The following is a 23,923-nucleotide window of genomic DNA, read 5'->3' on the forward strand; positions in this document are numbered from 1 at the left end:
AGCACAGATAATATTTGTAATTTACCAATTAAAATGGGGTGGGAATAGTTGAGCAGAGGAAGGATGGAAACATAACAGGACAAAGTAGAATTTCCAGCAGTTCAGTTGTGACAGCCATCTAACTGGTCTCCTTCAACTCTTCCCCCCCTTACACCCTATTGCCCATGCATCAGCCACACACACACACACACACACTGATAACTTAGATTGTGTGGTTTCTCTATTCAAAACTCTAATGGCATCCCATCATTTTCAGAGAAAAGTGACAATGCGGAGAATCTTCCATTTTCTGGCCCCTGGCTATCTCTGCAATCATATCAACTATCACTCTTACTCTCCCTCATGCCAGTTCAGCCACTTCTGCCTCCTTGTTCTTCCTCAGTATGCCAAACATTTTTTTTTTTTTTGCGGTACGCAGGCCTCTCACTGTTGCGGCCTCTCCCGTTGCGGAGCACAGGCTCCGGACGCGCAGGCTCAGTGGCCACGGCTCACGGGCCCAGCCGCTCCGTGGCACGTGGGATCCTCCCGGACCGGGGCACGAACCCGTATCCGCTGCATCGGCAGGCGGACTCTCAACCACTGCGCCACCAGGGAAGCCCTGCCAAACATATTTTTACCTCATCTGTGCATTTGCTTTTTCCTCTGCTGTAATGTTTTCCCCTCAGAGTCAGTCTCTTATTCCTTTACTTCATTAAGAGCTTATTCTTTTACTTCATTAAGAGCTCTGCTCAAATGTCATCTCATCAGAGAGGACTTCTCTAATCACCCTATCTAAATCGCACCCACTTATACTTGTTTATTTAAAGCACCCTGTCACATACATTTGTGTATCTTCCGCACCCTCCCCCACTAGAGTATAAGCTTGGTGAAAGCAGAGACTTTGTTTTGTTCACTGTTGTACCTCCAGCACTTAGACAATGCCTAGAACTAGAAAAAGGAAAAGAAGGTATAATGACTGTGAAGAAACAAAACAAAACAAAAAGAATATATAGTTATCTATGTAGAAAGCCTCAAAGATTACACAGACATAAGAATTAATGAGTTTTAGCAAGGTTGTTGAATATAAAAATCAGCTGAAAACAGAAAATGTAGCAACTAAAAACATACCATATAAAGTAGCATCCAAAAGTGTACAGTCCCTAAGAAATATTAACAAAAGAAAACGTTTATGGAGAAAATTATAAAACTTTATTGAAAGACATTTAGAAAGCCTAAATAAATGGAGAATTATACCATGTTCATGGATTGGAAGACTCAATATTATAATTAATCTATAAATTTAATACAAATCCAATAAAAATTCCACCTTTTGTTAGTTTGATTTGGAACTTGTCAATCTAATTCTAGAAGTTATATGGAAAAGCAGTTGGCTAAGAATATAGCCAAGATACTCCAACGAAGAAAAGTTTGGTGGTGATGTTAAAGGTGGAGGTGGTATTTGTCCTGAGATATCAAGACCTTTTTCTAAAGTTGTAGTACTCAGGATTGTATAGTATTGCCACAAGGTTAGACAAATTGACCAGTAAGTCAGAATCGAAACCATCAACAGACCTCTCCCAGCTTCCCCCCACCCCGCCCCGTGCAAAAGAAACTTGATTTATGAAAAGAGCCACTATTACAGATCAGTGGGGAAAGGATGAACTTTTCAGAAAAGTTGGGACAACCAAGTGGTTGGGACAACCACTTACCATATGGAAAAAATATTATATTGAATTACTATCTCATATTTTTGCAAAAATCAGTTCAGGGAAGACTAAAGACAAATGTGAAAAGCAAAACTATAAAACTTTTACAAGGCAGTAAAGGATATCTTTATGACTTGGAGTAGGAAATGATCCCTCCCCTCCCATGAAGCCAACTTGTATCCAGCTTTATAAGATACTTTTCAAAAATAGTTACTTCCAGCAGGACATGGGTGACAATCCATAACATCTTACAACTTCCAAACTCCCCTCTCCAAAAAGTCAACAAAGTCTGTTGCTGCAATGAACAGGAAAGTTTTCAGAAAGGGTGAATATTTCACATGAGGCATATAAGAGCTTTTCACAGGTCACCTCTGACATGGAGGAAAGGAACTAAAAACTCCAGGACTATTAATGAGATGATCCACAAACTACAAACAGGAATCCTGGCTCTTCTGAGCAATACCATCTTGATGTCATCACTAGAAATCCTGAGTATTGTTACTTGACGCAGCTGATTCTAGGGGTGCCAAGGCCACATCATGACTCTTGGTTTCAGGAAGTCAAGGATGTGTTTTTGATGGCATCAGGAAAGGAGAAGACATGAAGTTTTGCTTCCCCACACGGTAAGGCTTCTGAGCCATAGTGGCTGTCATGTGTGAATGTCGGAGAATCTCTCCTGGGAACCAAGAATAATCTTCAAATACGATAGAAAATTCTGTTTTCCCCCATTTCAATCCAGCTTCTGAAACATTCTACTAGTGGTTATTTTGCCCTTTCCACAAAAGATAACAACGAAGCGTCTTGTGTGCTAACAACATAACTTAAAAAAAAAAAATCTACGTTTTTACAAAATTTGATTTAAAAAAAATAGTATTTCAAACAGTAGAGTCACTAGAAGTACAGAGCTATCAAAAAAGTATACTTCACTTGGCATCCCCGGTGCCTTCTGCTTTCTGTGACTGGACTGTGGAGGCGTCTCGGTTTTTTGCAGGGTTGTTCCCATCTTTGTTGCCTTCTGCTTTCCCCTTTCTCCCTTTGGCCAGCTTCTCTCCCTTCTTTGCAGGGGCCTTTTTTGCCCTGGGCTCTGGTTTTGGAGGGGCAGGTTTAGCAGACAACCGTGCCGATCTCCTCTGCGGCTCATCCTTCACCTTTGCTTTGTCACCTTTAGCATCTCCTTTTGCCTTTCTCTTGGGCATGGTGGCAGTAGTGCCTGGCAGATGGCTTTACCAGCCTAAGTGGTTCTTCTGTCTTCCTCACTGTTCCTAGAAAGATTTCTTTAACAAGACACAAAAAGTGTAAACCGTAAAGGAAAAGTCTGACAAATTTAACTACATTAAAATTCAAATTTGACTATATTAAAATTAGTAATTTTTATATAGCAAAAAGATGCATAAAAAGAAGATAAGTTACAAGCTGGGGAAAAGATATTCATAATACATATAACTGACAAAGGATTAGAGTCCAGAATATGTAAAGAAATCCTACAGATCTATGAGAAAAGGACAAAATGAAAATTTAAAAACAATGGGCAAAAGTGTTAATACGTACTTCTTAGAAAAAGCATGATTGGTGAATAAGCAAAAAAAAAGGTCAACTTCATTAGTAATATGGAATGAATACAAAAATCACAGGATATAACATTTCACATCCATCAAATTGGTGAAAACTATATTGTCTGACAATATTGAGGGCTCAGCAGATGTGGAACAATTAAAACACATACACTGCTAGGGTGTGTGTTTATATGTGTGTAAATTAGTGTGTGGCATTATTTAAAGCAATTTCACTTCTAGGTGTTTACCTGGAGGAATTCTTGGGGCTGTGCACAGGAGACCCCTACAAGAATGTTTCTAGCAACCCTGTAATTTCAAAAACCTGGAAACCATTCAGTGTCCTGCAATAGAATAGATAAATACATTTTGGTAATATCTATGCAAGGGAATACTATGCAGCAGCAGAAATGAATAGATTACAGCTATATGCAAAACCATGGACGAATCTCAAGAACATAATGTTGAGCAAAAAAGAGCGAGTTACAAGATGGATCTACAGTATGGATCCATTTATAAGTATAAAACTAAATGACTTGTTTAGGCTGCAAGTAGGTAGTCAAAAAAGCAAGAGATAAATTTAAAAATCAGGACAGTAGTCACCTCAGGGAGTTAAGAAAAGGATGGTAGTTGGACAGGGCATGGGAGTTCTCTTCCTTAAACTGGAGGCGGGTGGGGAACAACACTTATGTGTCTGCTCAAGAATAAAAGCCACTTTAAGAAGGTGCGCAGCCCTGAGCACAGATTCAAGGCCACACAAATAGACGTGATTTATTTCAATTTTGGGCAATTAGGACCCAGGTCCATGGCTGGCATTCAAACACTGTGGGACTTTTTTAAAACTCTGGGACAAAACTAGCCACTCACACCTTCTGCCCCACCCCTGAAAATGTTTCCTAGGGAATTCTGTAACCGTATGCCCTGCCCTACTCCACAATGTTTTATTTTAAGAAAAAAAAAAATTATTATCTTTTCTCTAAATTGCTCCAGAGTTTTGTTTTGTGTTTTTGCTCGACCTCACCATCTAGATAGAATGGGCAAACATGGTCCTTGAGCAAACTTAGATTTTTTTTTTTTTTGAGCAAACTTAGATTTGATTTTTATGTTCTTTGGATAACAAAGGCAACCACCTGTAAATGGTGCGAAAACATCAAATTATCACTTGGTAATTTGATTATATGATAATTTCGTTATCTATTTTTCTATTTTCTATCTACTTTCATTATCTATTCTTCCCCCATTTTCCCACTATGACTAGAATTTCTGGAAATTTTGCAGTTTTCCTTTCTTCTCATGGAACAGAGGGAGATGTGAGAGTATAAAGAAGAGGGAAGAAGCCAAAGTGGGAGTGCGCCTTGAATCAGTCATTATTTCCCTTGGTACCTTGTAAGGAACTTTGGAAACAGAGATTAAAAATTGAGAGGAGAAACAGTTCTAATCTCATGTTGAACAGCAGTTCACTGAAAAGCTAATAAGGAATTAGCTGGGCCCTTCTCTTCCCTTACTGTGCTCTTGCCTTGCCTCTAAATATTCTAAATTACTGGTGGGTCCAAAAGTTCCGGTTGCCACAGAGACACCCTGCAATTCTGCTGACCCAGCCAGATCCAACCTGCTCGCTCCCAAGGACATCTTTCCCTAGACATCACATGAATTTATGCCTAGTTTACTCTCTCCCAAATGCACCACTAAAGAAATGTTTGGACAATTCTTAAAGAACAAAAGTGTGTTGTTGTTGTTTTATCCAAAATCGAACACAATGAAGAAAAAAATGTGCAAAGAAAATAATTGAGAAGGATGCCAGAGATCACAAAGGTCAACTCTGGGTATGGTAATGGTGTGCCCAGAAAGGAACAGGGAGGAAAAGACAGCTGTTCTTACCATGAAGAAAGCAACATTGAGAGATTTTTTACGGCATGAAACTCATTTGGTCTAATATTGGGTGACTTGTTTTGCGCCTGTTGCCCTAGTATATTATTAATAATGCTCCCTTTTACTCTCAAAAGTGTGCCAACTTGGACAATAAATAAGGTCACCCTAAATAATCTGCATATATTCTTAAAGGTCTTTTTGTTACCAGAGAATGAGAGAGGAAACCAAAGTGAGAGCTTCTGTTCTACGACACACCTCCCTAAACAATGGACACTCCATACCATTCTCCTTCCATCTCACTCCAAAATTCCGTTTCTTAGCCCATGTCCTGTCCTGGGAATGCTCACAGTCTGTTTCCTAGGCTCAGTCTTCATGTTGGATCCCTTGCAGTCCATCCCAAGCAGGGGAACCACGATCGGCACGTGTCAAAGGCCCAAACACAGCAGGTGACAATAAAGATAAACTCAAGGAAAAGAGGCCACTAGCTGGATTTTGGATCTGAGTATATGAATATAGATTAGTTCCTTGAAACTCACATTTAGGAAGCTTATCAGGAGAACAGGTGGCTGACCTTACAAATATAGGAGACAGATGCACAAATAATGAAAAAGGCTGGTGGGATAAAAGGTTATTTCATTTTCATGAAGGCCAAGGAGGTCGGGGAGGGAGAGGCTCTCACCACACAGTGGTGTTAATTTAAAAGAAATTATTTGAGATGGAGAACAGGGAAGATTTTTAGGGCAATGAAATTATTCTGTATGCTACTGACTGTAATGGTGGATACATGACATTACGCACTGGACAAAATCCATAGAACTGTATACAGAGCATGGAACCCTAATGTAAATAATAATAAGAATTAGTTAACAGTAATAATTTGTTAATAATAATGTATAAATATTGGCTCATCTATTGTAACAAAACTACCACACCAATGCAAGTAGTTAATAATGGAGAAAATGAGGTAGAGGGAGGAGAAATATATGAGAACTCTGTACTTTCTGCTCAATTTTTCTGTAAACCTGAAACTGTTCTAAAAAAATAAAGTCTACTAACTAAAAACAAATAAATACATTTTAAGAATTAAAAAAAGAAAAAATAATTTGTTAGGTAATAAAATATATAAGTCATAGGATTACAAATATTCCATCATGCATATGAATGAAAAGAAAAATTATTAACTGGCAGATAAATCTTTTTTTTAAAGACTTTTTTTTACTTTAAAAATTTTATAGTTTTTTAAATTGAAATATAGTTGATGTGCAATATTATTTTAGTTTCAGGAGTGGCAGATAAATCTTTTAAGTAATATAACTTTTGGGAATACAGAGATTTATCAATGAGGCAAGAAATTATCAAGACAGATACTGAGGTTATTTTCCCAAGACATGGCAACAATTTTAAAAGTTGTAGGAATCTAACAATTCCCTTTTGTTAAAATAACACTTTCCAGGGCAAAATTATATTAACAGACAACAGAACAAGTTAGTGAAATTTTTGAATAACTTGTCTTCATATTGTAAAGAACTGGACTGAAATTCTTGTGAAAGTCTCAGTTTAACTCTTCATTTAATGAACTTGCTGGTTTTAGGATGTGGAAAGGTATCCCTCTTAACAGCCTCACAGGGAGAGGGAACATCCATTTCTTAAAGTCCTTTTCTTACCTATGAAGACTTGAATTTTTTTAATTTTAGAAAAAGACCTATATATTTAAATGTACTGACAGAAATAGCCTAAAAAAAAAGACTAATAGAGAAATAAAAAGCAAATGATGTATTTCTTCTGCAATAAAAATATGCAAATGATTAGTAAGATGAGGAGATGCAGGTATGCTAAAATCTTCTGCAAAGTTAACTTCTGGGAATTCCCCAAACTGTTTCAATAATATACAAAACACACCAATCTCTGTTCCCAGAAATGGGCTGAATTTGTGTCCGTGCCCGCCCCCCCCCACAAATTCATAAGTTTAAGTCCTAACCCTCAGTACCTCAGACTGTGACTGTACTGGGAGATGGGGCCTTTAAAGAGGTGATTAAGGTAAAATGAAGTCTTATGGGTAGGTCTTAATCCAATATGACTAATGTCATACTGGAGATTAGGACACAGACAACACAAAGAGAGAGAGGACCATGTAAGGATACAGCAAGAAAACCAAACCTGCCACCACCTTGATCTTGGACTTCCAGCCTCCAGGACTGTGAGAATATAAATTTCTGTTATTTATGATATTCAGTCTGTGACATTTTGTTATGGCAGTCCTAGCAAACTAATACAGAAGGAAAGAGTATAAAGATCTCAGTGACCTATGACGCATCTTGGATTAGATTAATTTTGATGTTTTGCCCAGCTCTCAGAATATTTTTTCCATGTTTTTTTTTTCTCTTTCATCATGAGTCTCTCTCCAGTATCCAAGGACCAAATCCCACCTCATCCAATACACACTCCCACGCCATCCCCAGGAGAGGCACATTTTAGCAACGTCCTTTCGCTCCCTTGACCGTTACTGAACTGGGTTCCAAGGAGTTTGTTCTAACTTGGGGTCTAGTCTCAATCCCACCCCAAAGCCAGAAGGCCACCCTCTTCTCTCTGCCTCTTATTTATGGCAAGATAGTGCCTTGGGGCTGGAGAGAAGACTTGGAAGAAGATTACAACACCAAGCTTAGGAAGGAGAGAATAGAGGATATAGTAAAAAAAAAACAAATAAAAGACCCTATTCAAGGTGCAGCGCTATACAGGAGCAAGAGGTCACACAGTGTCAGCCACTCCCCAGGGCCTATTTGTTCTCCACCTTTCAAAGGAAATATCAGACAAGGTGAGCAGCCCAGAGCTTCCATTTGAGGTTAAATGAGGGAGACTGGGGGAGGAAGGGAGGGATAGTGGGAGAAGGTGAGAAAGGGCAGAGTGTCTAAAATGGTAGGGCTGCTGCTTCATCTTGCCAGAACACACCTGGTTTAAAGACAAGGAGAGAGCCATAAGCTTCAAACAGTCACCCATCTGCAACAGGTTGGCGTGGGGCACACTCAGCTTCCCAGCTAAAGTATTCCTGTCCCTTGGCATCATAGAAAGATGGAGAGGACAAATCCCCATCACCTCCTAGGCCCAAGACCCTTGCTCCTCGCAGGGCACCACATTAACTCACCTGTATTTCTGAGTGGTATAGAGGGAATTTTATTATTTTTAAAAAAATTTTTAACATCTTTATTGGAGTATAATTGCTTTACAATGGTGTGTTAGTTTCTGCTTTATAACAAAGTGAATCAGCTAGACATATACATATGTCTCCATATCTCCTCCCTCTTGCGTCTCCCTATAGAGGGAATTTTAAATGAAAATGTATTAGACAAATTTGCACTGAGCACCTGCCAAACTTATTGTCTTGCTAACAAGGGAAACTACAAGATGATAAAAGCATTGGTGTTTCAGAGAAGGTATGAAAATGGAGGAATAATAGGGCTGGGGAAGGGATGCCTATACAAGTTGCCTGTAAAAAAAAAAAAAAAAGGAAGGGAGGGAGGAAGGGAGGAAGAGTAAACAGTTTATTCTTGTCTTATGGCCATAAAAACATCACATTCCTGTCAGTCATTTGAGGGAATCTGGAGCGATGCGATCTGAGACACTAGGCCTTGGCTATCTCTTAGAAACAGTAATAATAATAATAATACATCTAAGAAGAAGATCCTGAGAATATACCTGAGGCTGTTTGGTGTTGTATCAAGAGTTCTTTCCCAGAAAAGCATTTGATAGATCCAATTAACATGGAAGCAGGCCATGTCAGAAACAGCGGTAAGAGGCCAGACACCAGGGCACAAGTCCTGATTTTAAACAAGTGCTGCCAGTGACTTTTCTCAAGCTTCAAGGCAATACGCAAAATCCACAGTTGCCCCATTTCTTAACTTTGGGATCTTTTTTTTCTTTTTGACAGGAAGAGCAGAAGGCCAAAGCGGAGGAAGACTCGGCCCTTCGGGGTCCCCTCGGGAGGGGGCACCTCGTAAGCTGGGGAGGGGAGGCGAGAAAGAACCCAGGCCAGGGCAGCCCAGCCCACCCGCCACGACCTCTTCCAGGCCACGGCCCTGCTGGCCCAAAGCTTTCAAATCCCCTCCTCGCCTCCCTTTTTTCTACGCTAGAGTCTCTGTGGGGACTTATCCCAGAAGGGCCTGCGATCTTCACCTCCCGGCTTCCGCTTTTCCCAGAGATTCACACTCGAAGCTCAGGAGAGCCACTGCAGCTGTTCTGGAGAGTGGAAAGCAAGGTGGAAATGTCGGGGGCCCGAGGTCACCTAATCACGACGAGGGCCAGATTGCAGGAGGGTCCCAAATCTATGGAGGGCGGCGAGACTACCCCCATTTTCCGGAGACGCACGCTAAGGCCCCCAAGGTACTCACCCGAGTCTCGCGGCCGTGTGAGGGGCGCGAGGCTGCCAGCTGCGGGCCTGCCGCGCAGGTGCTCTCGGCTGGGGCAGGGCCGGCGCGGACAGTGGGCCAGCGAAGAGACGCCCGGAGCCGGGCGCTGCCGGGAACAGGAAGGCAAGGCGAGGATGCGCTTCCGGGGCTGCGGGCGTCGGGCCGCCTTGCAGAGCCGGGGACAGCCCGGTTCTCCCCCTCGCGATGCTTGTGTCCGCCTCCGGGGCCGCGGGCTCCGGACCCACCTCGAGCAGCGTCGCTTCAGCACCACAGCCTGGGGCAAGAGAGACAAGAAAAGGAGGCGTGAAGAGTTTTTAAATAAATGGAGTTTTAAAGGAAATCCACACAGGTAGGGGGGAAAGAAAACAACAACGCTGTTTCCGCCCGGTTTCGAACCGGGGACCTTTCGCGTGTGAGGCGAACGTGATAACCACTACACTACGGAAACTCGGTGGAAACTGCTCACCCCTGCTGATAGTTCTCCCGACAGAGCACGCCCCTCCCTCCCTCCCTCCCACTTCCTCACTTCCTCCCCCCCCTGCCCCGCCCCCCCCGCCGCTTCGTCCCAGCAAATGTGCGTGGTTAATATGCGCGTGCGTCTTGTACCCCTCTCCCAAATCAGAGAGGCCAATTAGATGCGCAAACCAAGCCCCTGCAGCGTACAGATCTGAAGCGAAATTCTTAATAATTTATTCTGGAAATGACCGGATGGGGGAGAACAAAAGAGAGTTCAATCCCTTCACTATTACTTCTCAATCTGAACTTCTGGATCTTAATTTCTTCCTCATTGCTTACCAGGTTACCTCAAACCCATCCTCCAGCAGGAATGAGCTGGTGGAGCTGGGCGTGACACGGAGGCCACGCACATTTCTCAGTCTGGCTTTGGCTAGTGCCACCGCATGGCCGGACGCGGAATTTGCTCTGCAAAGGAATGATGACCCTGGCTGTGGTCAAAAGCGGGGCCTTCTCGCTCCCGAGACTTCCAGGCAAACTTCACGTTGTAATGGATTTTCTAACTCCATTGGGTTTCTCAGTGGTCGGCAGAGGAAAGAAGTAAAACGGTGATGTGTACTCCGAGCCAGCCAGGAGTCGAACCTGGAATCTTCTGATCCGTAGTCAGACGCGTTATCCATTGCGCCACTGGCCCTGCACCTGAGCACCTAGCAGGCGGGCATGCCTTCATCAGAAACCAGGCGGCGGCAACCGGTCCACCTTGTGGGGTCTGCGCCTTGCCCTGAAAGCCCCGTCCTCCTGGCTAACTCAGACTGCAGCGCGTGGACTCCCCAGGCGGCCAGTTCGCCTGCACGGGCCCTAGCGTCTGTGCTGCTTTCTCAGTCTGTCTGTACAGACCCTGGCATTCTCTGCCCCAGTACCATCTCTTCGTTCATGCATTCATTCATTCAACCAATATGGCACCGGAAATACAACTGTGAAGAAAACAGAGGTGATCCTTGCTCTCAAGAAGATTGCATGGACGTAGCGAAGACGATAATAAAGCACTAAATAAAATAATGGTGATAAGCACTTAGAGGAAAAAAGACCAACGGGAAAGAGAATGGAAAAGCCCAGCAGGAAAGGTTATGAACAATAAATACGGGTATCAGGGAAAAGAGCGACCTGGAACTGGGGAAATCTCCAGGGCAAAGGCATGGAGGTGGGAGCGTGCATGGGATGTTCCAGCAATGTCGAAGAGGCCAGTGCTGAGCGGAAAGGGCTAGGAGACCTCCGGGAGATGACCTCTGGCCTTGTACACCCTTGTATGGGCTTTGGCTCTTACTGTGTAGGAAATTGGAAGCCGTTGTAGGGTGACAATATATCTGACATTCTTTTTGTCTCTCCTTGGGTCGCTGAAAACATTTTATTTCCAATATTTACTTAAGCAAGACTCTATGCTAAGCACCCTCACCGCATGCTGCTCCTACCTCAGGACATACATTTCAGAATTTGACACCTTTAAAAGGAGCATTTGTTTGCTTTCTCAGGAAGCGTCTCTTATGTGTGCCTTTCAGCCTGTCTATATTTCTGAGAAGAAATCATTATCTCCATGCCTGGTGAGCATCGTAAATAAGTTGAGGGCTGGGGACACACAGTTTTGAGAGCATTAACCCTCTGTGGCCCCCTTTGCCTGGCAAAACAATAAAGCTATTCATTTCTACTTCACCCCCCCAAAAAAAGAACTAAGTTGAGGGCTACTAAACAGAATAAAACTGCCTGACATTGAGAATGTACACATTGTGTTTAGAAAATCTTTGTTTTCAGTTCATAAGGTTGCAACAGCCCTTAAGAAAAATGTACATGTTCCTGTTTCTGCATAAACGTTAAGGTAGATCTAGTTAGGGATTTCTCCCCAGATAGTAAATAGGGGTCTTCTGACCAGATTTGGTATTATGTACCCCTAGGAACTTTGGTGGTTATAGACTCCATCACAGAATAATACTTTTAAATATAAATTAAAAAGATAAATACATAAGATTTCAAGGGGAAAACAATTATATTGAAATATGTTATCAAACTATTAAAAATTTATAATATTTATGCTCCTTTATTAATGCACCAAATGATAATATCCAGCAGGAGTTCTAATAAATACTATAATTTCAAAGCAGTAATGAGCATAAATAATATTTTAAAAAATTTGCAACAATTGTAATTTTCTGTGAAAATATTTGTGATTTGCCAATAGTGATAAAGTCAAAAGGACTGAAATATACTGTGCTTTGTTGCCTACATTCATAATGGAAGAAAATACAAAATTTCAGTAAGAAGTTAGTCAAAATAAAAATTTATTTTCCCATCCGAGCTTACAGACTATCCCCTCCCCATCAGAAGAAAAAGAGATTTCTGTTCTAAAGAGGAGTTTGGAAACATGAACAATTGCGCCTGAATTTTCAGAAATGAAGCTGTATGATTAGGCAACTCAAGCTGGCTGTTCTCTGCTCTCTGTACATCCCCTGCTCTACCAGTGCCTGCTTCACCTACACCCTACTTACATGACTGACCTTCCCTCTTAATTGTAGAGCCAAATCAGTAAATGCCTACATACTCACCCGGGGCCCCAGCTACTGATTGTTCTAATCTTTAGATCAGAACATCTCCACCAAGATAGCTTATCAAAGGGGTGGTGAGGGGTATGCTCTTCAGCTGGTTTCCCTGGTAACCCATGAGCTAACCCGATGTCAATTCCCCATATAACTGGTAACCTCCCTCTTCCCCTGGGAGCGAAGGCTACTGCCAAGTACCGAACACGGTGGGGTGTCACTCCAGGACCTGGCTTCAGATGTGTAAGATCCCCCATCCATTAAACCACTGATGTCTCTGTAGCTGACTCTGAGCTCTTTCTTCCCGTCTTGAGGTGGGGCAAGTACAGGGCTTGCAGGCCTGTGGGGTGCAGCTCAACAGAAGCAAACTGAGGTACCTCTTGATTCTATTTTATCCTCATCACATACCCAGGATGGGAAGGCCAGATTCCAGGGCATCCCTGGAAGTCACAGGTCCCATCTTGCACCTCTAAAATGGGTTTCAACCCAGCTAGCTGGAGGCCACGCTCACATCTGCTCTCCTCATGTCTGCAAAGACCTCCCTTTGTTTTGAAGGGTTTTTTTTGTTTTGCCTTGAAGGTTTTGAAAGCTTCTTTTGGCTGCCTCAGATTTCTCTGCTCATGCTCTGACATGAGCTGAGGCATGCTTTCATTTTGTTTTTAGATATCTTTCTACTGGGACTTCTTTTCTGAGAGTTCCAGTTTCCAGCTTCCAGTCTTTTCTTCAGTAGTTGTTCCAGTCAGAGAAAGAGAAACAGAGTCCAGAAAAAACAGAACCAGTAGGAAAATATACATGTATTTCTAGGAGTTGGCTTACGTGATTGTGGGGCCTGGGAAGTCTGAAATCTGTAGTGTAGGCTGGCAGTCTAGATAATCTCAGGCAGGAGCTGATGCTACAGTCTTGAGACAGAATTTCTTCTTTCTTAGGAAAACCTCCATTTTGCTCTTAAAGTCTTTAACTTGTTGGATAAGGCCCACCCACATTACTGAGGATAATCTCTTTTACTTATAGTCAACTAATTGTAGAAGTTAACCACATGTACAAAAATACCTTCACAGCAACATTTAGATTAATGTTTAATTGAATAACTGGGCTCTATAGACTAGCCAAGTTGACATGTAAAACCAGCCATTACTGCGGTGGACTCTCCTCCTCCTCTGGGTCACAGTGCACTATTCTTCCAGTTTCTCTCCCAAGCATTTGGAAAATAGTAGCACTGCCAGCCATTTCCACTGTCAGCAGTCTATGACACCACGATCTGCACCTTCTCCAATTTCAGTTGTGTGGAACAGAGCCATTGTGAGGGGCCTTTCCATGGTCTTTGCAGGTCACACCCAGATTTCTGGAAGTGATTGCTCTGAGTCTTAATTTTTCTCCCAAGATTTGTCTCTGGCTTGTTAAAAAACTCCTTTGACTTCCCAGAATTTCTGTGCAAATTTTGACAGCTGCCAGTCTAAGGAAAAACCCAGACCGAATATTGTTGGCTCTGTTGTCTTTCTGAATGTCTACCACAGTTTGGTCAAAGTCACGTTAGGTGTGACTCTGCTGTTTATGATTATCTTGGCTCCAAGCACATTAATAATACAATGGTTAGTCTTATACTATTAAAGAAATCGGTGCTTATTTCATGGAGTGAATCAGACTGTGTGTTGAGTTCATAGACTTTCAATCATTTTATGAAAAAGAAATCTAGCAGAGTCATGGGCTTTTTAACCTCTCCCCCAAATCATGTTTGTAGGCGGAGATTAGTGCCAATGGCTGGTTTAAAGTGAGACAGAGAAATCCTTCAATATTGATACAGTTCAGAAATACTGAAATGTTAATTTCAACATTTTCAGAACGGCAACAGATTTCAAGCAAGCAGCCAATCATAATTACGGGTTTCATTTGGGAAGTTACTTTCACAGCTATGGCAACAACTTGTAAACTCTTCCGAATTCCACTAAAGCCCTTTGCCTAAGGGTGGATCTATTTCACAGAGAAGAGGATGAATTTGGAACAGTTACAAATACACAAGTCCCCATGAAAATATAGAAATTTTTGTGAATGCTTTCAATTTCACAGCTTGTCAAGCAGATCCTTTGAACAAGTTTTCGGACAAGAAAGCGTCTCTCTTCCTCTAGCTGCAGAGGAGAGGAGACTGCTCCTTTATCTCTTTCCAAACAAGGTTTTAATGATGAAGTCTTGAATTTTTTAAAGATGCAACTCAGTTAAGCAAGAAGAAGGCAGGTGGAACCCAATTTTACGGAAACAAATGGGGTAAGGAAGAGCTGGAATTTTAATTAAAATCCGTGAAATAAAGAACACATAGCTTGCTTCCTGCAGGGACCAGTTCTTGATGTTGGAAGTGTTCTGGTCTAAATGTGGCCGATTTCCTCTCCTCCAGGGGCCCCAGGTCATAATTCACCCAAGGAAGCTGCAGCTGCTGAACTCTTGCCCTTCCTGGCAGTTCCGGGAAGACTCCTCTGGCGCCGCCTGAGGGTTCAGGCTCGCGCCAGAGTTTCCCTCACCCCACCCCCGCGCGGAGGGTCTCAGTTTTCCTATGGCTGCGCGGTCTCTTAGGTCTTTGGAGGTTCATCTTTAGGGTCTGAGAGACCATCTTGGGGTGCTCGTGAACCTCAATAACGAAGAAACAGATGCTCAGAACAAAAGCTAAGATCATTCCTTTTCTATGTCTATTTGCAACGACGCGGACGTGTCGGCTCCGTGGCTTAGCTGGTTAAAGCGCCTGTCTAGTAAACAGGAGATCCTGGGTTCGAATCCCAGCGGGGCCTTTTGTGGTTTTCCTGCCTTGGAAAAGGGTATGGGGGATTAAAATGTAATCAATCTTAAGGGTAAATTTTCCCTACGGAGTTTCACGGAACTGGGTTATATGAGTCTGAGGGTGGGGACACTTTTATCGTTTACAAAAAAGAAAAAGAAGAGACAAAGATGAATTTGTTTTTCTTTCAGAAGAATTTCTATTTTTCTTGACGTTCTTGCATTTTTATGTAGTGTTTTTTCAACAAGCAAAAAGGGAAACAGGGAAAGCAGAAGGCAAAGTCGCCAGATTTAAACTATAAGCAACATCATAATCTCTGGTCATTCGATTATTTTTCCTGGGGAAATCCCAAATGGATGCACTTTCATAATCTACAGGCATTATTTTTTTAGCAGGATCAGCCTCTGGAATGACTGATAAATGCGTTGTTGAGAAGGTTGCAGCATCTCAATTCATAGCAGCCACTAAAATCCAACTATACAATGCAAGTTGTAAATAACTATTTTAAAAGGTGGTCTTGTGGTCAGAGTTTTTTGGAAAGGAAAATCAAAGAGAAAAATATTTGTCCCCGTGATTTCAGAAAAGAAGCTGTGAGGGAGAAGCATCCTTTTGATTGCATATCCACGGAGTGGATAGCCCACTAGAACACACAGACCTGAAGCTGTTAGCATGCAGGCTGACTTGAAGAAGCAGTCCAGGAAGGGCTGAGGTGCCTTCCAAACTCTCTGTAAGAGAGAGGAAGGAAACATGAGAGGTGGAAGAGAAGTCTGGAGTTTTAATCATTACTGGGCCCCTTTACATAGAAACTCAAGACAAGGGAAATGAAGTTCACTGTAACTGTTACCCTCTTACTCATCTCCCAAGACCAAGCTCCCCTCCACCTGGCCCAGAAAGTCCCACCAACCTGGCTTTTACCTTCAGAGCACATTATTTTATGTAGATGGTCAAGGGTTGAAATGTGATCTCCTGTTCTGTCTGCAGAAACACAATGTCCCAACACTTTGAAGAATAGTTCAGGAAACAATTCTACTTTTATGGAGACTTTCTCCACTCACTCTGAAGCTTGATTCCCCATTTTTCTTTATAGGCATCACACAGCAATGGAGAGTACCAATGAAAATTCAATTAATAATCAAGCTGAGAAGAAAAAAAAGCGGATTTTATTTGAGCTAAACTGAGGATTATAACCAGGAAACAGATTCTCAGAAAGCTCTGAGAAATGTTCCACCTGTTCGAAGTCGAATGCACAGTCATATACATTTTCGAGACAAAGGATAGTACATCAAAAGGTACGGATGTGTTTGCTGACATTTTACATAAAGTTCACCAAGGCTATACATAGTCCATGTAAGCATGTACAAAGGGAGCAGCAAGTCACCATGACCCCCTACAAATTTGGTAAAGAACGCTATTCTTTTAAGAAGTTACATCAGCAGAAAGGGGGAAAATATGATCTTTATGGTGGAGCAGTCACTCCCATCTTTGAAGTGCTCTGTTTAACGTGTAATGCAAATGCACACTGCACATGAGGGAGGAGGTCCAAACAAACACAGAGAGAGAATATTATGTTTAATTTTTCTTGCCCTGCCTTAAAATATAAATTTTATTTCATCAAAAGACAGACCCTCTTTTTCACATTCTCCTATCTTCTGCTCAAAAAAGTCTTTTTCCCAGGCCCAGATTACACACCTCCCTCAAATGGTGAGGCCAGCTGCGTCCCAGTATAGATGTCAACACTAGACCACTCCTTCATCCTGTCACCAAACCTGCCTTAACCTTTACCCTCTACTCCATCAGGCTCTAGGAATACCTTTACAAGGATGCTTCCAGCCAAGTGGCCCTCAATAGATTGCCTGATCTGTACCAGTGAGGTAGTGTTGCTGGCTACTGAAGTTATAGAATATTCCAGGTGAGGAATCTAACCATCTCTCCCAAAAACCTAAAAATCTTCCGAACTCTCCATGTATCAATCGTGAAAATGATTTATGTGTACGAGTGGAAATGGTTTACAATCAAATGCTTGTTTATCCACCCAGTGCCTATCATGTGGCAGGCACCATGCTAATCTCACATGGCTCATGAGTTCCGTTCTAAAGAGGCTGGTGGGAGGATGAGTCAAACAGTTCAATAGCAATTACAGTACAGTGGGATATAACACCATTGGGAGTGGAGGGTACTGTAGGCCATGCTTTGATACTTAACTCAGACTGGGTGGAGATAGAAGGAGGTGGGGAAGACGTCATGGAAGAAGTGACACCCAAACTGAGCATGGAGGAGATGTAGGCAAGATCGAGGCAAGAGAGTGGGCTGGAGAGAGAAGTGGAAGAGGTGCTCCAAGCAAAGGGAACAGTGTGTGCCTAGAGGTGAGAAAGGACGCTCAGTTCAGGTAAGCGGAAGCAACTAGAGAATGGGGTGTACAGATCTTGAAATTCTTCTTTGCCTGGCGATGACCATAGGCCCATAGGCATCCTCATAATTTGTGGCAGGGGTCCCCAACCCCCGGGCCACGGACCAGTACCGGTCGTGGCCTGTTAGGAACTGGGCTGCACAGCAAGAGGTGAGTGGCGGGCGAGCAAGTAAAGCTTCATCTGTATTTACAGCCGCTCCCCATCGCTCACATTACTGCCTGAACTCCGCCTCCTGTCAGATCAGCAGCGGCATTAGATTCTCATAGGAGCGCGAACCCTACTGTGAACTGCACAAGTGAGGGATCTAGGTTGGGCACTCCTTATGAGAATCTAACGCCTGTTGGTCTGAGGAGGAGCTGAGGCGGTGATGCCAGCGCTGGGGAACGGCTGCAAATACAGATCATCATTAGCAGAGAGGTCTGACTGCACAGACACCATAATAAGTCAGTTGCTTGCAGACTCATATCAAAACCCTATCAGTGAGTGACAAGTGAAAACAAGCTCAGGGCTCCCACTGATTCTGCATTATGGTGAGCTGTATCATTATTTCATTATATATTACAATGTAATAATAATAGAAATAAAGTGCATAATAAAGGTAATGCACTCGAATCATCCCAAAAACATCCTGCGCCCCCCTCCTTGGAAAAACTGTCTTCCACGAAACCAGTCCCTGGTGCCAAAAAGGTTGGGAATTGCTGATTTATGGCATCAAGAAAACCACAGCTGGACTTGGTTTGACAGTTGATAAGTCTCAAGTGTCTCATGTTTTCTTTTGAAAAGACCATACATTACCAAAGCAGTATGGATGGAACTTGAATTTACAAGTTGTGGATTAAGTGGGACCTCTAGCTGGGCTGCTGAGATTCTCCTATGGAGATGTACAGCTAAAAGGGTCTTTATTTCCCATTTCTTCCTGGGTAGCAACACTCATCTACTTGCTCCATACCTGTTTTTGCTGCCGACATGTCTATTCCTCGGGGTAGGAGCTGCACCTGTCCTGTTCACAGGCGTTGGCAAACAGTGGGTGCTCAATTACAACAACAAAAAGATTTATTAGGCATTTATGCCTGGGATTTATCAGGCCTTTATTATTTGCCACGCACTTTGTATATACCAAATCATGCAATCTCACAGCATACATATGGGGTAAGTTTCAATTATTTCCTCCATTTTAAACAGGAAGTCACCAAGGCAAGGGATACAAAGTCATTTGCCTGGAAGGTCATACAGCTTGTAAGTGGCAGAGCCCAGGTAGCCTGAATAGCGTTGGACCCACCTAGTGACCCTCCAGGCACTTCTGAGTGCTTCTCCTATTACCGTAGGAGTTGTGCCTATTTGCCGTTTCCTCCTTTCTCATGTTTCCAGGGCCCACGTGGGGACCCTAAATGGGCAGAAATGGACAATATGTGGTCACGTAGGCAATAAAGGGAAACTTCATTTGTTTGTTCTTTTCTAGCCTTGCTAATGACCGTCTTTCTAAGACATACCAATTCACTTTTCTTTCAGCGTATGTATGAACCTTTCTGTGAGTTCTGAGGAATTTAGAGGAGAGAGGGCAGAACAATTCTAAATATCAATAATCATAAGAGATTCACCCTATTTTCTGCCTTTGTAACCTGTTATTAGATTAGATTTCTTTTTTAAAAAAGGAATGGAGAGGAGAAAATTCAGTCACCTGAGGTTTTTGATTTTGGGGGGCTTTGCAATAAATTATGTAAAATAATATTCACTATCCAAGTTCTGAGTTCAGAATAGAAACACTGTAGGTTAATATTTGTAACTGTAGTATTAATGCTCAAAATAAGCGGGCTGGACGTCAGGAAAATTGAATTTGAGGGATGTTTCTGGAGATGTCACTAAACATGAATTTGTGTGTGTCTAAATCTCCCTTCCTGGGTCCTGGGTCCTGGGTGCTGTTCTGAACTGCAAAATTTGTAAACTGTCAGACCCTCATGACCTGCAAGTCAATCCTGCAGAAAATCTTACACAGCTTCATAATGTAATACATAGGAAGATGTTCATTGATAGCACCCTTATTTGTGGTGGGAGGGTGTTGGACCTAATCTGGGAGTCATCCCTGGGTGAGGACACACACTGCAGACCTCTGTGCAATAATTAAAAATAATAGTTCTAGATGGGGTCTAGAGGTTCGCACAGCAACACAGATTGCAAAACTGGCACACACACACACACACAACCGTGGCATGAAAGGGACAAAGTAAAAATAGAATGAGATATATGACACAGTGGCATTTACGTAAATTAAAAACGCATGTACCGAAACCAAAAATACGTGTTCTACAAAAACATATAGCAAGAAAGAAAAGGATGATCTTTCCAGTGATTTCTTATGCGGGTGGGAGACGAAAAATGAAATTGAAAGGCAATTAAAAAGGAATCCATAAATAAATAAAACAAATGAAGGGCCCTGTGGACATCAGTGATAAATAATTGAGGAGTAACATTCATTCGACTCCTTGAATGTGAAGGAGAGAGAGAGGGACAGACAACTAGAGACAGTGAAAGGAGATGAGATTACAATGACTAGATCTTAAATTGTGTTCTGGGTACAGAGTGCTTTCATTCTTTTTTTAAAATATTTTAATTTTTTTATTTCGGATAATTTATTTAAAAAAAAAAAGGATGAATCCACGAGGTGAACATGGAAGAATGTGATACACATATAATGATTGAGTAGTTTGAAAAGCGAACTGTCAGGAGTGGGATTCGAACCCACGCCTCCAGGGGAGACTGCGACCTGAACGCAGCGCCTTAGACCGCTCGGCCATCCTGACTCACTGTTCGCATACGGCGCTCGGATTTCATTTCCGAGTCTACCTCAACGCTAGTCAACTTTTTTTTTTTTTTTTTTCCCCTGAGGATGTGGAAATTCTTCGGTTAAAAAGCGAAACCACAAGTTTGCGAACGGACCCGGACGCCGACCCTGGGTGGAAGCGCAGGATAAGTGCCGGGTTGCCGGGGCCGCCGGGGGGAGTCTTCTGCATGAAAGCGGATTCGATTCCAGGCTGCCGCGGGCGTGGCGGCGCGGGCCTGGGTACCCAAGAGTAGGGGAACTTTTTCTCCATTCTCGACAGAATTCTTGTTCAAATAATGGCACCCACGTTGCTGAAGTTGCCTTACTTAAATTGACACCTGCTCCCAGGAGGTTTTAGGCTATTTATTCAGTTTGGTGCTCGCCGAGGCCCAGCCCTCTCGGGCGCTCGCTCATTCCTCCCTCCTGTCCTTTCTGTTGTAAATCTCCCCGCTGGGGTTACCCTGGGGACCGGTGTAAGGGTGTCCGGGTGTCTTGCTTCTTGTTCCGAGTTATCTAGCTGTACACTGAGGATTTGTGGACTTTTCTGTATGGATGTTATACTGTTCTCAAAAGGAGGCCTCAAACTGAGACCAGTTCTGCCTTTCGCTTTCTACAAGTGTATCGCTTTATCTTCCATTAATTCTTATGGCTTTCCTAAATCTCTGTTTATGTCCAGCAAAGCTACCAGATCTGTACCACAAAGAGTTTCTAATTGGTATGGAACACTCCTCAAAGAGAATTTAGTTTAGGTCTTTGGAACTAAACCATGGAGATATAGTTTTTTTGTTTTTTTTTTTTTTAAAGAGAGGATAAACCCAAATTTTGACATTGGTTATATTTGAGTGATGAGATTTTGATCATTTTTATTTTTTTAAATGAACTTCCATATGTATTCAAGGAAAAAGGCTATTTCCATTTTAAATTTTAAAATGAGAGTAAATGTGCATGTAGTTGGGAGTGGACTCAGAGGTTTTGAGAAGGAATTTGGAGGAGACCTGAGTGGGTCTGGAGGCAGAAGGGACAGATAGATAAATTGGGATATGCAGAGAGATGGCGCGGAACAGTTGTTGTTGATAAGGGATGATAGAAGTTGTACAGTTATTTTTCTCTTAATTTGAATGTCTGAGCTCAACTATCTCACAGAATCTCTGTTAAAGAGAGGCAGGCCCTTTCAAACATGTGATGACCAGAGTTGGCATTTGGTGTGTGAAATGAAGTCTATCACTATCATTTCAGTAGCATTTGCGTTTTGGGGCTGATCTTTAGCTGTGGGGTGAGAGGTTTTTGTTTCTGGTTAAAAAAGAAAATCAGGCCTTGGAAATACTACAATTATTTGCAGTGGTGGAAGAGACGCCTTTTTGGTGCTTCTAAAATCACAGTATCACCGATTCTGCTTCAGGTGATTAAGACGGGCTTTGGCAAAGCATCAGCAAGGCCACCTTTCTTCTCTTTTGGAAGGTTTGAAAATAAAGCCAGAACGACCAAGACTGTTCATTTCTTCCAGGCACTGGTAGCTGGTGCCAGCTGGAAAGAAAGCCTCAGGGCTCATCAGATAAGCGCCTCATGTGAAGAGGCTAAACCTGGGAGGGGGGTGGACACAGATGTTTCCTAAGAATCTACTACCAGCTCAGTACTGTGTTTGGTTACCATTTTCCTTGAAGATCATGAGGAAATAGGAAGGGGAGAGAAGTCGCAGAAGTAATTAAAACCTATGACGAGTTCTCTTTCTACTCTCAGAGAGGGGTTCCTGTGGCAGCCCCATCTGTTCGGAGTGAGATTTTACATATACATTTCAGGATACACATTGTACATTTAACTAGCAAAACAACTGCTTGAGGTTCTCAAGTATTTTTAAAGAACTTCGGACTTTGTTTCTTGAACTTGTTTCTTTGCTTTTTGAACTTTTTTACTTTCTAAAAGTACAATTTGAACACAAATGAATACTTCTTTTTCTTTCTGGTGTGTGGGCCTCTCACTGTTATAGCCTTTCCCGTTGCGGAGCACAGGCTCAGATGCGCAGGCTCAGCGGCCATGGCTCACGAGCCCAGCCGCTCGGTGGGATGTGGGATGTGGGATCATTCCCAGACCGGGGCACGAACCTGTGTTTTTTGCATAGATAGGCGGACTTTTAACCAGTGCGCCACCAGGGAAGCCCGTAAACTGCTTGATTTGCATTAAGGTCAGACCCTCTGTGAGGGGGACTATTCCTGATCCTTGCTTGGGGCAAATAGGGAAAAGTGGGCATCTCACTGAACTATCAGGGCCTTCAGAGTAGGAATCCAAAGGGCCTTTCCTCTGGAACAGTGGTTTAAAGATCACCCAAGTTTGTTTGTTTTTCCAATTATGAGGCACCACCACTAAAATTTCCCAAACATTTCCTCCAGAGGCTAAGGGCGGGTAGCCATTGGCACTGTGGCCTTATTGTAAATAGCTGGACAGTCCTGGGACAATAGCCCCTTCCCTGGTGAGCCCACTGCCATCAGGTCTGGGGATGGGTCTTGGATAAACAGAACCACACTGCTTTGGCTCACTGCCTTCCCACGCAGGTTTCTTTCCTCTGTTTTTGTTTCAGTTCCACTTGTTGGGATAAAGAAAGGAAGGTGCAGATGCTGTTTTCAGCAATCAGACAGACTTATTTATTAGGTTAAGACCATGGGCGACATCTGTCCTGGAAACTGGAAAACCCAGTGGAAATGGAAGGTTGGAGCCTGGGTAAACATGCAGTCTATTGGGAAGACAAGACACACATATATAGGAAAATGCAAATACAGACAACTGCGATCAATCCAGCTGTGCTGACACAATGGTGCAGCCTTCAGGGAACCCTGAGGAGAAGCAGCGTGTAGGAAAGCTGGGTGGGGAGAGAGCGATTGGTGGTGCAGTGTGGAAGTGGGTGGTGGTCGAAGCTAATTAAAGGTATGGTGGAGGGTCTAAACCAAATGTTGGGTTGAGGCTGAGACAATGGCTGATAAAGTGGTGATCTTACTGAACGATGATGCCTGGAAATGCCTCTGAAATGGAGAGATTCTAGATCAAAAAGAAGAAGAGAACCTGAGACTTGTGGAGTCAACAAAGTGAGGTTGAGATGAGCCCCAGGCAAGGGAGAAACACGGGTGCAGAGAGGGGTACAGGGCCGAGGCATGGCTGTGAACAAACCTTTGAATTTTATCTAAAATAATCCCCTCTATCAAACGTTCTGTCTGATCCCTTAGCCCTGCTCATTTCATCTCTTCTTTACTCTCCTTGCCAATTACTCAGATCCACCCCAGGGGATATGACTTAACAAATTTGACATATAGGCCCTAAAACTCTAGGGGCAGGCCAGATGTCCATCAATGGCCTGGGTTCACCTCACTTTCTTCTATCATGACTTCCCCCGCAAGTTCCTTTATGG

General features: G+C 42.8%; 1 protein-coding gene and 4 non-coding genes across 6 annotated transcripts; 1 reads left to right on the forward strand and 4 right to left on the reverse strand.

The window, feature by feature from the left end:
• Positions 1-1,165: 1,165 nt before the first annotated feature.
• Positions 1,166-9,902, reverse strand: HMGN4 (high mobility group nucleosomal binding domain 4). Of its 2 annotated transcripts, XM_060163533.1 has the most exons (3): positions 9,487-9,902; positions 3,487-3,579; positions 1,166-2,959 (listed from the first exon to the last, which is right to left on the reverse strand). In XM_060163533.1, the coding sequence occupies exon 3, from the start codon at positions 2,879-2,881 to the stop codon at positions 2,609-2,611; it is 273 nt and encodes a 90-aa protein (XP_060019516.1). In that variant the 5' UTR covers positions 2,882-2,959; positions 3,487-3,579; positions 9,487-9,902; the 3' UTR covers positions 1,166-2,608. The 2 variants fall into 2 exon arrangements, with proteins under 2 accessions (XP_060019516.1, XP_060019517.1); XM_060163534.1 differs by lacking the exon at positions 3,487-3,579.
• On the reverse strand, positions 9,880-9,952 carry TRNAV-CAC (transfer RNA valine (anticodon CAC)). Its single transcript has one exon. It is a non-coding gene; the product is annotated as a tRNA-Val (tRNA).
• A 626-nt stretch (positions 9,953-10,578) lies between these two features.
• On the reverse strand, positions 10,579-10,651 carry TRNAR-ACG (transfer RNA arginine (anticodon ACG)). Its single transcript has one exon. It is a non-coding gene; the product is annotated as a tRNA-Arg (tRNA).
• A 4,591-nt stretch (positions 10,652-15,242) lies between these two features.
• TRNAT-AGU (transfer RNA threonine (anticodon AGU)) lies at positions 15,243-15,316 on the forward strand. Its single transcript has one exon. It is a non-coding gene; the product is annotated as a tRNA-Thr (tRNA).
• Positions 15,317-20,426: 5,110 nt separating this feature from the next.
• Positions 20,427-20,509, reverse strand: TRNAL-CAG (transfer RNA leucine (anticodon CAG)). The gene has a single exon. It is a non-coding gene; the product is annotated as a tRNA-Leu (tRNA).
• Between the last annotated feature and the right edge of the window lie 3,414 nt (positions 20,510-23,923).

The sequence above is a fragment of the Lagenorhynchus albirostris genome, chromosome 10, assembly GCF_949774975.1.
Source record: "Lagenorhynchus albirostris chromosome 10, mLagAlb1.1, whole genome shotgun sequence".
In the NCBI taxonomy this organism is placed as follows: Eukaryota; Metazoa; Chordata; class Mammalia; order Artiodactyla; family Delphinidae; genus Lagenorhynchus; species Lagenorhynchus albirostris.